At 45.1% G+C, this 18,827-nt stretch overlaps 1 protein-coding gene across 1 annotated transcript in view; it reads right to left on the reverse strand.

Annotated features, from left to right (window-relative positions):
* Window positions 1-18,827, reverse strand: part of LOC149438104 (butyrophilin subfamily 1 member A1-like) — a 114,938-nt gene that overhangs the window by 27,766 nt on the left and 68,345 nt on the right. Inside the window, exon 2 of the mRNA XM_089660243.1 lies at window positions 18,104-18,454. Within this exon, the coding sequence (XP_089516369.1) occupies window positions 18,104-18,454 (351 nt within the window). The remainder of the gene's footprint in view (window positions 1-18,103; window positions 18,455-18,827) is intronic.

The raw sequence follows: 18,827 nt of genomic DNA on the forward strand, positions 1-18,827 counted from the left end.
GCTCAGGGTCAGGTAATCTTTCTTTAAAAAGTTTCAGATTGAGACAAGACTGCTAATGCCCAGACCAAGTGAGTTGGGGATTTAAGGAATCAAAAAAAGACAAAAAAACAAACCCTCCATAACTTAGTACAATAGACAATCACCCTCTTAGGTCATTGGAGGATCAGTGTTTACAAGCGATGTATATTACCTGATATATCCCTCGTTCTCTTCCCCTTCACCTGGATTAGATCTGATCTCCTCACAAAGGTGAGATTATCCAATATCAGCGCTACAGAGAAGAACCTCTAGATTTAGGAATTCATAATCACCCAGAAAATGAACGTCAGACATTTGTAATCTGAACTCTGAATTGCTGAATACAGAGATGAGAAGGGATTGGTATTTCTGTCCATCCAGTCTTGAGGTTCTCACTGCACTGCCAACACAGCACTGAGGAAGAGACCTGATCTTTCTCTGCTGCAGTTTCACCTTCACTTACAGCCCCCCCCCCCCCCCATCCTGAGTCTGGACAAGGAAAGAAGAAGCAGTAGGCTGATGAGCTCATCTCTCTGTCACTTTGCTCTCTCCACCTCTCTGTCACTTTGCACTCTCCACCTATCGGCATGCTGCTTGCACTGCGGCACACCTGATTTGCTCCCTCTGTTGCTTCTCCCAGGCTCTGTCTGAGCTCTGCTGTACAGGGACTGTAAAGGGTTGATACTAGGTCAAATTCAGGGACTTACATTGCTTGCATAACAAAAAAAATACATTTAATGACAAACTGCAGGAAATTTGAAAGTTCTCTTTGCAGGGGGGGTTACATCCAAACTGTATGGGGTGACTGTTCCTTTAATCTGGGGGAGGGGAGAAGCACTTGTACTTACCTGATCCTGATATTTTTTAGTATCAAAGGAAAACAGGCCTAAAATAGTAAAAAAATATATATATATATAATTTTTTTTCCTTTGTGTTTCTGTATATGTCTTACCATTTTCATGACCCACCACCAAAAACAAACAAAAACACACACACACACACTGGGGGTATTTTGTTGCAGGGGGGGATCTATTTCGCTGGCTGTATTTTGTTGCAGGGGGATCTATTGTTGCTGGGGTATTTTGTTGCTGGGGGTTTTTGTTGCAAGGGGATCTATTGTTGCTGGGGTATTTTGTTGCTGGGGGTATTTTGTTGCAGGGGGATCTATTGTTGCTGGGGTATTTTGTTGCTGGGGGTTTTTGTTGCAAGGGGATCTATTGTTGCTGGGGTATTTTGTTGCTGGGGGTATTTTGTTTCAAGGGGATCTATTGTTGCTGGGGGTATTTTGTTGCAGGAGGGTCTATTGTTGCTGGCTGTATTTAGTTGCAGGAGGGATCTATTGTTGTTGGGGGTATTTTCTTGCAGGGGGATCTATTGTTGCTGGGGGTATTTTGTTGCAGGAGGGTCTATTGTTGCTGGCTCTATTTTGTTGCAGGAGGGATCTATTGTTGTTGGGGGTATTTTCTTGCAGGGGGATCTATTGTTGCTGGGGGTATTTTGTTGCAGGGGGGTCTATTGTTGCCGGAGGTATTTTGTTACAGGAGGGATCTATTGTTGCTGGTGATATTTTGTTGGAGGGATCTATTGTTGCTGGTGATATTTTGTTGCAGGAGGGATCTATTGTTGCTGGGGGTATTTTGTTGCAGTGGGGTCTATTGTTGCTGGGGGTATTTTGTTGCAGTGGGGTCTATTGTTGCTGGAGGTATTTTGCTGCAGGGGGATCTATTCTTACTGGGGGTATTTTGTTGAGGGTGGTTTATTGTTACTGGGGGTATTTTGTTGAGGGTGGTTTATTGTTACTGGGGGTATTTTGTTGCAGGGGGGATCTATTGTTACTGGGGGTATTTTGTTGCAGGGGGAATCTATTGTTACTGGGGGTATTTTGTTGAGGGTGGTTTATTGTTACTGGGGGTATTTTGTTGTAGAGGGAATCTATTGTTACTTAGGGTATTTTGTTGCAGGGGGGATCTATTGTTACTGGGGGTATTTTGTTGCAGGGGGAATCTATTGTTACTGGGGGTATTTTGTTGCAGGAGGGATCTATTGTTACTGGGGGTATTTTGTTGCAGGGGGATCTATTGTTGCTGGGGGTATTTGGTTGCAGGAGGGATATATTGTTGCTGGGGGTATTTTATTTCAGGGATGTATTTTGTTGCAGGAAGGTCTATTGTTGCTGGGGTGGATTCATTGCTGCTGGGGGGGATTTTGTTGTGGGGGGTCTATTGTTCCTGGGGGGATCTATTGCTGAAAGGGGGGGGGCTTGTATTGTTTCTGGTTGCAGGAGGTGGGTAGGGGGTGGAACCAAGGAATGGGCGGAGCCACGGAGAGAAGGAGGGACTCTTCAATATATGTATGATCGTATTGCTGCATCAAGGTCCCACTGGGGGGTTCTTTGGGTACATTCATTCCTATAGGGATGAGCAGCCAGATACTGGACCCTTTTGGTTAGGAGGGACTCAAAAGGGGGAGATCCTGCGCCTAGTTTCTGAAAATAAAGCCCGGTAATGACCTATCTACATCCTAGAACATCGGAAGCAAAGATCAGTAACTACAACTAGGGGAGCCATGAATGAGGTTCGTTAGGGCGGACTGGCCATTTGGAAACTTGGGCACTGCCTGAGGGCCCGGGGTCAGTAGGGGGCCCCGTGAGATGCCCCTGGTACCTTTTTCATAGGCTTTTTTGAGTTTGGGCAAGGACACAGGGGCCCCATGATCCCCTATTGCCCGGGGGCCCCATGAGTTGTCAGTCCGCCCCTGGGTTAGTATATCACTTTATTCATCATCCCCAAGGTAAAAGCGGGCCATCGCCCCTCGCAGCGAGGAAGGGGGCCCACTGAAGAATGAAGATGTTTCATCCCCGAAGTTCAGCTTTACTTCATTGAATATGAAGACCACATCGTCCACCAAATCCAATTATTTCATCAGTTTTTAGTGAATTTTTTTTTTCTTTTTTAGTTCATCAGGTTACTTTTATTAATATTCAGCATGGGCTTGGACGTCTCCGTACATTTTCTGTACTGCGTTTGGTGGTCACATCTGCATGGCCATCATCTGATCCCTCCGATGACAGGTGTCATGGTATCTTAACACTTGACTGGCCACCCCTCCCCCCTACCTCGTTCCCATTTTAATTATTCAATTCCACTCCAACGATGTCCGACCGCCACATCCCAATTTAGTAATCCATGAAAAATCAACCTGAATCTCATTTGCAACGACCTTCACAGAAGCCGAGGAGACAAATATAATTAGACTCGTACAAAGAAGACGGAGAGGGGACTATGGAGTGGGAAGAACGCTGATAATGGAATATTTCAAAAGAAGGAAATCGGATCTTTTCAGTCGTCTAGGTACTTGGCTTGTGTCTAGGGGGTGAGAGGGCGTCACCGAGACACAGAGGAGGAGTTGGGTTTATTTTTTCTGTTGCATTGGCTGGCTAAAGTTCACAACATGTTACAATCTGATTGTACAATCTCCTCTACCAACAGCTATGCAGTGCATGGGCCTTCCTGATTGGATACTGAAATTGACTGACGGGTGGGTCAATACCAGATAACAAGTTACACCCAGGGGCGGACTGACAACTCATGGGGCTCCCGGGCACTAGGTGATCATGGAGCCCCTGTGTCCTTGCCCAAACTCAAAAAAGCCTATGAAAAAGGTACCAGGGGCATCTCATGGGGCCCCCTACTGACCCCAGGCCCTCGGGCAGTGCCCGAGTTTCTAAATGGTCAGTCCGCCCCTGATAACAAGTTACACCCAGGGGCGGACTGACAACTCATGGGGCCCCCGGGCAATAGGGGATCATGGGGCCCCTGTGTCCTTGCCCAAACTCAAAAAAGCAAATGAAAAAGGTACCAGGGGCATCTCATGGGGCCTCCTACTGACCCCGGGCCCTCAGGCAGTGCCCGAGTTTCCAAATGGTCAGTCCGCCCCTGATAAAAAGTTACACCTAGGGGCGGACTGACAACTCATGGGGCCCCGTGGGCAATAGGGGATCATGGAGCCCCTGTGTCCTTGCCCAAACTCAAAAAAGCCTATGAAAAAGGTACCAGGGGCATCTCATGGGGCCCCCTTACTGACGCCGGGTCCTCGGGCAGTGCCCGAGTTTTCAAATGGTCAGTCTGCCCCTGGTTACACCTATAGCCACTTGTACCAACTGGCAACCTGAATGGATTCTGGCAGGAATTTTGCCAATTAAACATCCACTGGTCACTAGCCATAAAGAGAACCTGTCATCTCTTACACATGTAGCACTACACCCTTAGGAGTCGCTAAGTTGTTTGGTCTACCTATGGTCCTGCGCAACCAGGCAACACGCATTTTCCACAGATTGCATTCTGGAGACAGTAAACAGTCCTTGAGCTTGTTTTTTAAATTTTATTTGGGGTTTTGAACTTGGATGGAGTAAGGGGTGTATGGGAACCCAAGGAAGAATAAACTGTAAGGGGTGTATGGGAAGCCCAAGGAAGAATAAACTGTAAGGGATGGCAGGGGCGGACTGATAACTCATGGGGCCCCCGGGCAATAGGGGATCATGGGGCCCCTGTGTCCTTGCCCAAGCTCAAAAAAGCCTATGAAAAAGGTACCAGGGGCATCTCATGGGGCCCCCTACTGACCCTGGGCCCTCGGGCAGTGCCCGAGTTTCCAAATGGTCAGTCCGCCCCTGGGTGTATGGGAAGCCCAAGGAACAGTAAACTGAGGACAACTTCCTGGCAACTATGTACAAGTCCAAAGTAGGACATTCTCTTATAGGAGAGCTCTCTAGTCTCTCCTGGTATACCACCCCCGGGCCACAGATAAATCCTCTTCTTTACTCAGTTTTCTGGAGAAATCCCTGGGAAAGAGAATCCAGTACCTGCCACAGTAAGTTAACAGTCCCGGGTAAGGAGCTAATCAGGTTTCCCACCAGAATGGTCTCTCTCCCCTTAACTGGCCCAGGGGGTGTAGGATTACTCACTCAGTCCTTACCTGTGAGCTGGTTGGGTTGGTGGTTGCCTTTTAGGCCTTCTGCTGGGCTGGCTCCTTCCCTGGCCTCACAGGTGGTCCTCCCTCAAGGGACCAGTGAGACTGAGTGATCCTCCTTTCCAGGTGCCAGCCTGTAGGTAGGCCCGTTCCCTCTGGGCCCTCTCCCAGGCCCCAGCATCTCAGCCCTCCTCACATCTTCCACCCAAGACTCAATCACACCTAAAGGCTGTCCTGGCCCCATGTCAAGCCTCCTGCTTGGGGATTGGCCAAATTCCTTGTGTACAGGCCAGCTCCTCTTCACCCCTGCTCACTGCTTCTAGAATCTTCTCCGAGATTCTACAGGGGGAAGGGGGGTTATCAAAGAACTGACCTGCAGAGCCTCTCAGCCCTGACTCAAATTTGACCCTACTGCCTATTCCCCCAGGCTGCTACTTAGCCTCTCTAAATAGATATGTAACTAGATCCCCCTGGCTATCTAGGGGGGCACTACACACGTGCAAGCAAATAGCATACAGCCTAGAGCAGTGGTTCTCAACCTTCCTAATGCCGTGACCCTTTAATACAGTTCCTCATGTTGTGGTGACCCCCAACCATAAAATTATTTACCCAGTAATTATAATTCATGAGTGTCGTTTTACCTCCAATACTGCTGCTTTCAACACAGTAGCTGCTTTCAACACAGTAGCTGCTTTTAACAGAGTAGCTGCTTTCAACACAGCAGCTGCTTTCTACACAGTAGCTGCTCTTTACACATCAGAAATATGTGTTTTCTGATGGTCTTAGGGGACCCCTGTGAAAGGGTCGTTCGACCCCCAAAGGGGTCGCGACCCACAGGTTGAGAACCACTGGCCTAGAGGAAGGCAATCTTGGATTGGTTATCAGTACCTTAGTTATGTAAGATGATTGTTGACCAAAGGAGTGGAGCCAAATCTAAATGACATAATTATTATGTGTACTTACAACAGCATGACTGATAAATATAGCCTGGAGATTCGGGATATTTGCCTATCAGTGAAACTAAGCAGAGCTGAAGGTTTCATAGCTGGGCAATTGTTATCTAGATGCCATCAAGCCAATCTGAACCCAAAATCAAAAATTGTAATATATTTCAGGTTACCAGTCTTTAGATGTGTCACCATGAGCACACAACCCGCACCTTAACACTTACAGTAGAAGTCCAGCTAAAACTTTTTTTTCGTCTTTGTATAGAGTAGGGAGTAGAGTTTTATACTGCCTATCCAAACTGGATTCTGTTTTCAAGCTCACCAAATATTTTAAGCCCTGATAAAGGGGGAGTGTTGGTGTGCATAAAATGGGTTGGCTGTTCTTATTTTCAGTTTTGTTCTATTTCTTCTTGTTTTTATCCAGTGCTAATATTAAAAGATTTGGGACTCTCAGAGATGTATAATTTTTATAGCTGTGTCAGGATGGCATTTGAAGACGAGATGCATGTGCGCCAATGCGCAGAACTAAAGTAATTTCTAGTAGGCTGCATGTGCATGCATGATTGTGGGAACACGCTTAATCACATGAGCACACTAATGCACGTGAGCACTTACATGCAGGTGCATGGGTATGCACTCATCCCAGGCTTTGCACTAGATGACTTATTTAAGGGATATCGCTGAGCCAGGATTGTCTTCAGCTGTTACCCTGCAACCTAAACCTGTTCCTGAGCTTTGCCTTTGAGTTTTCAACCTGCGTGCCCTTGGATTTGTCACTGTTCTGCCTTCCTGTTACTGACCTCGGCTTGTTCCAGCTGATTCCCAGGTTGACCTTGGCTAGTTCCTGACCGAAGCTTGTTAATATGGACTCCCAGGTTGATCTCGGCAAGTTCCTGACCACAGATTGTTAATACTGATTTCCAGGTTGACCTTGGCTAGTTCATGACCACAAATTGTTAATACTGATTTCCAGGTTGATCTCGGCAAGTTCCTGACCACAGATTGTTAATACTGATTTCCAGGTTGACCTTGGCTAGTTCCTGTCCATGGCTTGTTCCTGCCAATTCCCAGGTTGACCTCAGCTAGTTCCTGCCCATGGCTTGTTCCAGCTGATTCCCTGGTTGACCATAGCTAGTTCCTGACCACATCTTGTTAACACGGACTCCCAGGTTGACCTTGGCTCATTCCTGACCACAGATTGTTAATACTGATTTCCAGGTTGACCTTGGCTAGTTTCTTACCACGGCTTGTTCCTGCTGATTCCCAGGTTGACCTTTGCTAGTTCCTGACCACAGCTTGTTAACACGGATTCTCAGGTTGACCTTGGCTAGTTCCTGACCACAGATTGTTAATACTGATTTCCAGGTTGACCTTGGCTAGTTCCTGACCACAGATTGTTAATACTGATTTCCAGGTTGACCTTGGCTAGTTCCTGATCACTACTTGTTCCTGCTAATTCCTGGCTTGAAATTGGCTAGTTCCTGACCATGGCTTATTCCTAATGATTCCATGCTTGTCCTTGGCTAGTTCCAGATCATGGCTTGTTCTTGATAATTCCTGGCTTGACCTTGGCTAGTTCCTGACCATAGCTTTTTCCTGTTGATTCCGGCTTGTCCTTGGCATGTTCCTGACCATGGCTTGTTCCAGTTGATTCCGGCTTGTCCTTTGCATGTTCCTGACCATGGCTTGTTCCTGTTGCTTCCCGACTTGTCCTTGGTTAGTTCCTGATGATGGCTTGTATCTACTGATTCCTAGTTTAAACATAGCTATTTCCTAACCATGGTTTATTTCTGTTGATTACCCGTTTTGATTTCGGCTAGACCCGGACTATAACCACTGCTTGATCCTGTGGGGTAGCTTCAGCTTGTTTCCTGACCATGACTCTACCTGCTACCTTGTGTGCCACCTGTCTTCTCTGTTTCTAAGAACTAACTTTTTTGTCCAGACTATGATGTCACATTGCTGTATGTTCCTATGCTCTGGCCAGCTGCCTTCCTGTCAGCCTACTTGGGAATTTCAAGTCTGCCTTAAGAAGGTAGCCTCTGCGAACTGGACTCCTGGCATCCATGCTACTCTGTGCCCTCTCACTACCCTGTGCTGCAATTCAGGGTGGTGTGGACCAGCAATGTATGGGAAGGCCTCTAGTCACCTCAACCTCCAGTCAGGTATGTGATAAGCTATCTTGGAGATATTTACCCTTACTGTATGCCCAGGGAATAATGGTCCCTAGTCCCAGCTGAGGACAACTGTCAAAGGTAGGATTTTTCCTCCTTCTGGGGAGACTTCCACTTGCTGTTGTGTCTCTGAGAAATAGAAGTGAGGGGAATCTTCTTAGTTTGGACACAGACGACAGCAAAAATCTGACAGCAGTTCTGCCCTTTCCCTGTTCTATCCAAAACAAAAAAAGTCATGAGCCTATAATTTCACCCGCTAAGCTAGTGATTTTCAACCTAAGTCCTCAAGTACACCCAACAGTTACTTGGCTTGATATTTAAGGCAGCTATTTTATCTACGAGAAATTCCTGAAATGTGGCTTGTTGGGGATACCTGGGGAAAGAGGTTGTGAAACACAGCCAGGGGCGGACTGACCATTTGGAAACTCGGGCACTGCTCGAGGGCCTGGGGTCAGTAGGGGGCCCCATGAGATGCCCCTGGTACCTTTTTTCATAGGCTTTTTTGAGTTTGGGCAAGGACACAGGGGCCCCATGATCCCCTATTGCCCAGGGGCCCCATGAGTTGTCAGTCCACCCCTGAACACAGCTCTAAGCAGGGGCGGACTTACAACTCATGGGGCCCCCGGGCAATAGGGGATCATGGGGCCCCCGTGTCCTTGCCCAAACTCAAAAAAACCTATGAAAAAGGTACCAAGAGCATCTCATGGGGCCCCCTACTGACCGCGGGCCCTCGGGCAGTGCCCGAGTTTCCAAATGGTCAGTCCGCCCCTGGCTCTAAGCCCTATCTATACCCCAAACACCAAACCTTTACAATGTCATACTTATGGCACAGAAACTTTGCTACTGCAAGGGGGCTAAATTTACATACCCGTGCTTGAAGGATCATGGCTTTCATACCTTGCCTGCTGCTGGTATGTTCAACAAAATTCCAGTAAAATGAAACCACTTCATTCTCTTTTTAGCCTTGCTCAATCGTATTTTCTTCTTTCAAAAAAGAAACCTTGACGTGTTTTGCACAAAATTCCTAATTTGAGGGTGGCACATTGTGCAGAACACATCAAAGTGTCCTCTTTGATGTCTGTGCATGCCTGTCCATCTTCACAATAAATCTAACGGCCGAGCAAGAGGGACTAACAAGAGAATGAAACGGTATCATTTCACTGGAATTTAGTTGAAGAGCATGCTTACCATATTGGGTGCCTGAAGCATCAATGTTCACACACACCACTTAAAATTTCTCTTTTTTATGTATATTAATATTTTAGTTTGCATCTGCACTACCAATAACAACAGCACTGCATGCTAGGATTGAGATTACAATATTGAATGAACTAAGTAAGTTCTGAGTATGGCCTACTGTTGCAACCTATATACCATGTCCTTCTTGTTGGATCTTGATCGTGCTATTACTATTGGTCGCTGGCACTGGTTCATCCTGAATGTATTGGTATTGAGGCCTCTTTGACTATGCTTGCAAAATTTTAGAAAAATGTATACAAAAAAATAAAATTAACTTTTTTATAATAATAGAATGAATATAAATAAATACACACACACACCGAATGGAATACAGTTTCTGTCCTCTGACATTAGCAGGAGATGCATATGGCCCAGGGGTGGACTGACAACTCATGGGGCCCCAGGGCAATAGGGGATCATGGGGCCCCTGTGTCCTTGCCCAGACTCAAAAAAGCCTATGAAAAAGGTACCAGGGGCATCTCATGGGGCCCCCTACTGACCTCAGGCCCTTGGGCAGTGCACGAGTTTCCAAATGGTCAGTCCGTCCCTGATATGGCCATCAGCATTGGATAATGGCATGCAGTATATGATACAGACCAATGACGTTGGCTACATTCTACATTCTTTATAGCACCGCAAAACACAGAGGTGTGAATGTGGCCTTATATCATCCTACGTTGCTTCTATTGTGGACGGCATGAGAGAGAAGTAAACATTCGATGTCCAATTTCTTGCCAGCGGACCATCGCAATAAGGTCACCTTTAGACTAAAGTGAAACCATATTATCACTAAAAGGTTCTTCGATAATGGTCAGGCTTTGGGATTTTCTGCCAAAGGAGGTGGTGAGGACCAACAGGATGAGTAAATGTGGTTTGGATGCCCTTCTTGCTAGATATGCTATCAATGGCTATAATTAGTAGATTCACTAGTGAAGTGATTATCAAGGGAAGAATTATGATTGACCTTGTGGGGTTAAGCAGACATTTTTATTTTCTTCACTTCAAAGGAAAACTGGCAGATACTTCACCTTTCTTCTGGATAGACAGCATTATGATTAGAAGGAGAGGAACGTTGCCTTTGGTTTCTCATCAACCTCACTGCAGGGGAACTTTCTTTAAAAGCTTTTTATAGCAAAAAATGTATTCTGGTACCTGAATGGGGTTAATAACTGTAATTATAGTATTCAGCATATGTAGCGTTCCCCCCCCAAAAGGGCCCGCTGAGTAGTTCCAAGGTTCTTTTCCCAAACTGGTGTATTAGCAGCCAGACACACAGGATCAGTTACTCTTCTACCTCAGAGAACAGTCTAGGGGTATCCTTTTTTGAAGCTATTATAAGTTGACCTTAGATAGGGTATAGGGAACCTGTGGGATGCTCCAGTAGCACAAAATAGTAACACAAGGACACTTCTCAAGCCTCCTAAAGCTTCTTAACACTTTGCAGCAGGAGATGGCACTGATGCACAAGGGATAGTAGCAGCACACAATCGCTAGGATCTCACACCAAGGTCTGTACTCACAAATATCCTTGGATATCTAATTCCAATATTAGCCAGGCATTTCTCCTGCAACCTCTCCAGGACAGATCCTCAGTTAAATCTCTCTATCAGTTCCAGTAAGGTCTAGTAGAATAGACCCCAAGCTCTAACCCAGTTGGGACCTGAATGAGCACTAAGACAGGCCTTCCAGTTTAAGCCTAGCTGGAACATTGATGAATAAGCACAAAGGCACAGCTGGACTGCCCAGGAGGGTAGCAACCCTTTAGGCTGGGAACTTCTCCTGCTGAACAAGTACCCTGCTGCTCCAGACCACAGGCTATTTATGTACTCCTCAGCCACCTACCAGGCACATTCCCCCAAGGATTGGCTGGGACCACATAAATATTCAGACTGCTTATTTGACTCTCCCAGACCACTACATTCCAGAATCCTCCAGAAGGCAGGGGAAAGCAGTCAAATCTACAACCTGTGAGACTCAGAACAGCCCAAAATAATCACAAGTTGATCTATTAATTAGAGGAGAACTACAGAAACTATATTTATCTAGCCTAACTAGCAGCCTATCTAGGAGGGTGCTACATATATACATTATTTTTTATTCCCCTTGCCTTACAGCTGAAATTCAGACTAAACAAACATTGTACGATGAAGGTCCAATTATTCCCAGTACAAAAAGACCAGTGTGGGCTCAAGAGCAGTACAAGTGGTCTTCAACCAGTTCCTGTTAACATGTGACTTGTACTGCTGTTCTTCCTCCCTGTGTACAGTGAGGAACAGAAGTATTTGAACACCCTGCGATTTTGCAAGTTCTCCCACTTAGAAATCATGGAGGGGTCTGAAATTCACATTGTAGGTGCATTCCCACTCTGAGAGACAGAATTAAAAAAATATTCAGGAAATCCCATTGTATTATTTGTAAAGAATGTATTTGTCTTGCACTGCTGAACATAAGTATTTGAACACCTGAGAAGATCAGTGTTAATATTTGGTACAGAAGCCTTTGTTTGCAATTACAGAGGTCAAACGTTTCCTGTAGTTCTTGACCAGGTTTGCACTGCAACAGGGATTTTGGCCGACTCCTCCACACAGATCTCCTCTAGATCTGTCAGGTTTCGGGGCTGTCACTGAGCAACACAGAGTTTCAGCTCCCTCCAAAGATGTTCTATTGGATTTAGGTCTGGAGACTGGCTAGGCCACTCCAGAATCTTGATATGCTTCTTACGGAGCCACTCCTTGGTTATCCTGGCTGTGTGCTTCGGGTCGTTGTCATGTTGGAAGACCCAGCCACGACCCATCTTCAATGCTCTGACTGAGGGAAGGAGGTTGTTGCTCAAAATCTCACAATAAATGGCCCCATTCATCCTCTCCTTAATACAGTGCAGTCCTCCTGTCCCCTTCTCAGAAAAGCACCCCCAAAGCATGATGTTACCACCCCCATGCTTCACAGTACGGATGGTGTTCTTGGGATGCAACTCATCCTTCTTTTTCCTCCAAACACGACGAGTGAAGTTTAGACCAAAAAGTTCTACTTTGGTCTCATCTGACCACATGACTTTCTCCCATGCCTCCTCTGGATCATCCAGATGGTCATTGGCAAACTTCAGACGGGCCTGGACATGTGATGACTTGAGCAGGGGAACCTTCCGTGCAATGCATGATTTGAAACCATGACGGCATAGTGTTTTACCGGCAGTGACCTTTGAAACTGTGGTCCCAGCTCTCTTCATGTCATTGACCAGCTCCTCCCTTGTAGTTCTGGGCTGATTCCTCACCTTTCTTATTATCAGTGATACCCCACGAGGTGAGATCTTGCATGGAGCCCCAGTCCGAGGGAGACTGACAGTCGTCTTTAGACTCTTCCATTTTCTAACAATTGCTCCAATAGTTGATCTATTTTCACCAAGCTGCTTGGCAATTGCCCCGTAGCCCTTTCCAGCCTTGTGGACCTGTCTTTGGTGTCTTTTGACAGCTCTTTGGTCTTGCCCATGGTAGTATTTGGCATCTGACTGACTGTTGGCTGGACAGGTGTCTTTAAAGAGCTCAGACAGGTGCTACTAAGTTAGATTAATGAGTGGAGTAGAGGTGGACTTTTTAAAGGCACAGTAACAGGTCTTTGAGAGCCAGAATTCTTGCTGTTTCTTAGGTGTTCAAATACTTATGGTCAGCAGTGCAAGACAAATAAATTCTTTTAAAATCATACAATGTGATTTCCTGAATTTTGTTTTTAAATCCTGTCTCTCAGAGTGGGAATGCACCTACAATGTGAATTTCAGAGCCCTCCATGATTTCTAAGTGGGAGAACTTGCAAAATAGCAGGGTGTTCAAATACTTCTGTTCCTCACTGTATGACCCAATTTGCCTTGTTACTTTCTCCTGAACCTTTGCCTGCATGTTGGGACCTTGGCCTGCCTAGTTGACTCTGCCTTGTGCCACTATTGCCCAGCTATTACTTACCTTACCTAACCGTTAATGACCTCAGCTTGTATCCTGTCCATGTTCCTGTTGATAATTCTGTTATTCCTGTCCACTGATTTACAGCTGCTTGCTATATGCACCTGCAAGTCTTGACAGACTTGGTAATGCCTATATATACCAATACTCTTGCCGAGGGGCGGACTGACAACTCATGGGGCCCCCGGGCAATAGGGGATCATGGGGCCCCTGTGTCCTTGCCTAAACTCAAAATAGCCTATGAAAAAGGTACCAGGGTCATCTCATGGGGCCCCCTACTGACCCCGGGCCCTCGGGCAGTGCCTGAGTTTCCAAATGGTCAGTCTACCCCTGCTCTTGCCACACCTTATCCTTACCTTCCTGGTTTATGGTAGTAGATAGTCACATTCAACTGGACTTGTTCTGTAGTGTTGAAGACATTTCATTGGTTGTCCAAGCCACTATTATTGGATATACCATGACCTGGATAACTGAGAAATGTCACAGGCATGCCTTCTGTGTTGCCACTTCCAGGGCTGTTGGACAGGAGGAACCCTTTCATCAATTTGGTCTTCACCAGGTACATGGTATATTGTCTAAACACAAGAGATGTGTATTTTTACTTGATTCTTGGAATCCATTATGCAAGAGAAGCCCCCTCCTCAACATTGTTCTTCACTGAGTACATGACATATTGCCTAAATACAAGAGGTATTTGTATTCCTAACATGAATCTTGGAATCCATCATGCCGAAAAGCCCCCTCCTCAACTCATTCTTCACCAGGTACATGACATATTGTCTAAAGACTAGAGACTTGTGTATTTTTACATGGTTTCTGGAGTCCACCATGCAAGAGAAGCCCCTTCATCAACTTTGGTCTTCACCAAGTACATGACATATTGTCTAAATACAAAACGTATGTGTATTCTTTACATGAGATTTGGAATCCATCATGTAAAAGAATGCCTCCTCCGCAACTCTGTCTTCACCAGGAACATGACATATTGTCTAAATACAAGAGGCATTTGTATTCTTAACATGAATCTTGGTGTTCATCATGCAAAAGGAGCCCCCCTCCATAACTCAGTCTTCACCAAGAATATGACATCTTGTCTAAATACAAGAAGCATGTGTAATCTTGGTATCCATCATGCAGAAGAATCCCCCTCCTCAACTCAGTCTTCTCCAAGTATATGATATATTGTTCTAAATACACGAGGCATGTGTATTCTTACTTTAATCTTGTTGTCCATCATGCAGAAGAAGACCTCTCCTCAATTCAGTCTTTACCAAATACATGATAGATTATCTAAATACAAGAGACATATGTATTCTTTCTCGAATCTTGGAGCTCATCATGCAAAAAAGCCTCCCCTTCAACTTGGTCTTCTTCAGGTACATGACATACTATCTAAATGAAACATGAATTTTGGAGTCCATCATACAAGTGAACCCCTCTCCTTAAAGTAGAAATATAGGCAAACGTTTTTTTCCATTTTGGATAGAGTAAGGGAGGATTTAAACCCTGTCAGATTTTTTTTCACCATCTGTGTCCAATTGCGGAGATTTCCCTTCATTTCCTGTCTCATAGCCAAACAGGAAGTGAGAGGAAATCCTTGAAAGTTAAGGGAATTTCTTGGGAACCTCTAGGTCACCAGAACCAGTGTCCCTATTGGATGATTTCTTTTCTATTACTTTTCTGGGGACAACCCAAAATTTGAGATTTTCTTTTACTTTCACTTTTAATCATAATGTTAAACAGGATAGAGTGGGTGAATCTTCTTCAGGGGCGGACTGACCATTAGGAAACTCGGGCACTGCCCGAGGGCCCGGGGTCAGTAGGGGACCCCATTAGATGCCCCTGGTACCTTTTTCATAGGCTTTTTTGAGTTTGGGCAAGGACACAGGGCCCCATGATCCCCTATTGCCCGGGGGCCCCATGAGTTGTCAGTCCGCCCCTGATCTTCTTAACGAGGGCACAGACAGCAATAAAAACTGACAAGCGTTCTGATTCTCCTGCACTCTATACAAAACTAAAAAGAAAGTTTTCCCTTTAGTTATAATTTAAGCTCACTTTCACACTGATCCAGGGGCGGACTGACCATTTGGAAACTCGGGCACTGCCCGAGGGCCGGGGTCAGTATGGGGCCCCATGAGATGCCCCTAGTACCTTTTTCATAGGCTTTTTTGAGTTTGGGCAAGGACACAGGGGCCCCATGATCCCCTATTGCCCGAGGCCCCTTGAGTTGTCAGTCCGCCCCTGCACTGATCCATAGCAAAAACAATCCAAAAACACATATGCGCTCTTGCCGCATTTTTTCCACATTTTTACCGCATTTGTGGTGCGTTTTTTTTTTTGTAACGTTTCATGTGACTGAAAATTCGCACCAAATAGGCAATGCGCGTTCGTTTTTGTCGCATTTTTTTTACCGCACCGAACCTGCACCAAAAATGCAGCATGCAGGATTTAAAAAAAACACACTGGACCTGCAACGGATCAATGTGAAGAGTTCCACTGGAATATATTTTGAACAGAAAAGCGGAAGAAAAGCGGATCAGTGTGAAAGCAGCTTTACTCTGTCTTCACCAGGAACATGACATATTGTCTAAATATAAGAGGCATTTGTATTCTTGCATGAATCTTGGTGTCCTTCATATATTTTCCCTAGATCTGTTCCATAATCCAGCATAAATCCTCTCCTGTACATTTGATCAGAAGCTTCCATTAATAAAGACCAGTCACTGCTGCTCTCTCTGCTTGTGCAGGGTGACTGGTCTTGTCTACACCCCCTTCTGTAGTTATCTGCAGGTAGTCTTTAGTGGGTGGAGCCCGATGGGCCCTCCCACAGCTCTGCTCTCTGCACAGGCTATGTACAGCACAATGATGATGTCACTGCTACATTCAAAAGGTAATATCTGGGTCTGAAAAGGCATTTGGCGCATTCAAAGTAGATTTATATCCTTTGTGGGTATCCAGGAATATATTTTGATTAATGTTTTTGTACTCATGCTTACATACAGACCAAGCTGTCCTGTAAACTTGGTAGATACATAGGTAGGAATAAACCTATAACAGTGTCGGGGGTGCTTACAATGGTGAGCTTTTATTTTTATTATGTCTTCATTTGCTCATTGCGTACTTTAAAGTCTTTTTAAAATGACATATTTATCAACGATGACCTCGTCCACAGGGTGACAATTCTACTGCACGTGTCACTGCAGAACAACCAGTGCTGCCACCCTGTTAAAGGAAATGGGAAATCAATCAACCTACTGTCAGGATAAACAAGTAATAGGAAATGTTATAGTGGGGACTCAGAACAACAAAGACGGCCAAAAACAAAAGCAATTTTTAGTAGAGCGAGGAAGGGTTATAGCTTCTTATTGCTTTATGTGCCCTGCTGCCTCGGTGACAGCTGCCCCCCATCACTTTTTGTACTGGTGTGAAGGAAAATCTTCCCATTTGCGGCACAGACAGAAATCAAAAACCTAGCAGAATTTCTCATTCTACTTTGACTTGTCAGCTTTTCAGGAAAGGAAAAAGGGGAAAGGAAAAAGGGGAAAGGAAAAAGGGGAAAGGAAAGAGGAAAGGGAAGGGGGAAGGAAAGGAAAGAGGAAAGGGAAGGGGGAAGGAAAGGGGAAAGGAAAATGGAAAGGAAAGAGGAAAGGAAAGGAAAGAGGAAAGGAAAAAGGGGAAAGGAAAAAGGGAAAGGAAAGAGGAAAGGAAAGAGGAAAAGAGAGGAAAAGAAAGGGGAAAGGAAAAAAGGGGAAAATGGAAAGGAAACAGGGGAAAGGAAAGAGGAAAGGAAAAAGGGGAAAGGAAAAAGGGGAAAGGAAAGAGGAAAGGAAAAGAAAGGGGAAAGAAAAGAGAAATGGAAAAGAAAGGGGAAAGAAAAGAAGAAAGGAAAGAGGAAAGGAAAGGAAAGGAAAGAAGAAAGGAAAAAGTGGAAAGGAAAGAGGAAAGGAAAAGAAAGAGGAAAGGGGAAAGGAAAAGAAAGGGGAAATAAAAGAGAAATGGAAAAGAAAGGGGAAAGAAAAGAAGAAAGGAAAGAGGAAAGGAAAAAGGGGAAAGGGAAGAAAGGAAGGAAGGAAGGAAGGAGTAAATGAGAAAGGGGAAAGGAAAGAGGAAAGGAAGAAGGAAAGGAAAGAGGGAAGGAAAAAGGGGAAATGAAAGAGGAAAGGAAAAGAGAGGAAAGGAAAAGAAAGGGAAAGGAAAAGAAAGGGGAAAGGAAAAGAAAGGGGAAAGGAAAGGAAAGGGGAAAGGAAAGAGAGGAAAGGAAAAGAAAGGGGAAAGGAAAAGAAAGGGGAAAGGAAAGGAAAGGAAAGGGGAAAGGAAAAGAAAAGGGAAAGGAAAAGAAAGGAAAGCGGAAAGCAAAAAGGGGAAAGGTAAAAGGAAAAGAAAGGAAAGGGGAAAGGAAAAAGGGAAAGAGGAAAGGAAAAGAAAGGAGGAAAGTGGCAAAGAAGGAAAAACAATTAAAATGAAGGAAGGAAGGAAGGGTAAGAAGAAAGGAAGGAAGACGGAAAGAGAAAGAAAATGAGAAAATTAGAAGGAAGGAAAAAAATAATTAAGATAATGAATAATAAGAAAAGAAAGAGGATAGAAAGGAAGGAGGGAGGAAAGGAGACAAGAAAGACAGTAAGGAAATAATGAAGGAAGGAAGGAAAAAAAAATAAAATTAGGAAGAAAGGGAAATTAAGAAGATGGAAGGAGGGAGGGAAGGAAGTAAAAAAAGAAGGAAGGAAGGAAGAAAAGAAAGGAGGAAAGGAAGGAAAAGGAGATGGGAATGAAGGAGAACCATTTCAAACCAATTTGCTGATGGCAAACAAACCTATGACAGCGAGCTGGATGACGGCCTCCTCGTAGTGCCTGCTGTCGATGTCTTCCACAACGCAGTGATAGTCATCAGCATCCGACAGAGTGACGTTGCGCAGGAGGAGCGTCAGTTCTGAGGACCCAGTCCCGTTGCGGAGCGATGCCCTGCCTGCGTACTCAGTGCTCTGTTCATCTTTTTCCTCCTTTCCATTCTTCATCAGGAACACAGTGGAGTGGAACAGGGAGCGGAACCAGTGCACCTTGAGGCCGGTGGGCCCGAGAGGAGGAGAGAGACTGCATTGCAGTATGGCATCTGATCCCACTTCTACCACCTGCCTGGAGTCTGGTGACAGGACCTGGAATTTACCTGCAAGAGGGAGAAGAAAACATCACTACTGTGAATAGCAGTGGGGTAATATCCTGTGCAGGTGACTCCTATATATGAATATAGTTGCATGGGGCATATATGATATATGCATATAGAAAAAATATAGAGGGTGCCCCCTTAAAATTCTAAATGTGACCAAACACTCTAATCCTGAAACCCTTTTGAAATTACCAACAACTGTGTAGTGCAATAACATACAACACAGCATATAAATTGTACTTCTGTCCTTCATCTGCTGACCAGCCCCCAACACCTGAAGCATGTTAGACTGGCAGCATTGTGCAATATAATAGAGTCTGATTGACTCTACTATCGCACAGTACAGAACCTCCTGCTCTGAGTACGATCTCTT

Source organism: Staurois parvus, unplaced genomic scaffold, assembly GCF_062004578.1.
Source record: "Staurois parvus isolate SC_StPar_1 unplaced genomic scaffold, SC_StPar_1.0 ptg001220l, whole genome shotgun sequence".
NCBI lineage: Eukaryota > Metazoa > Chordata > Amphibia > Anura > Ranidae > Staurois > Staurois parvus.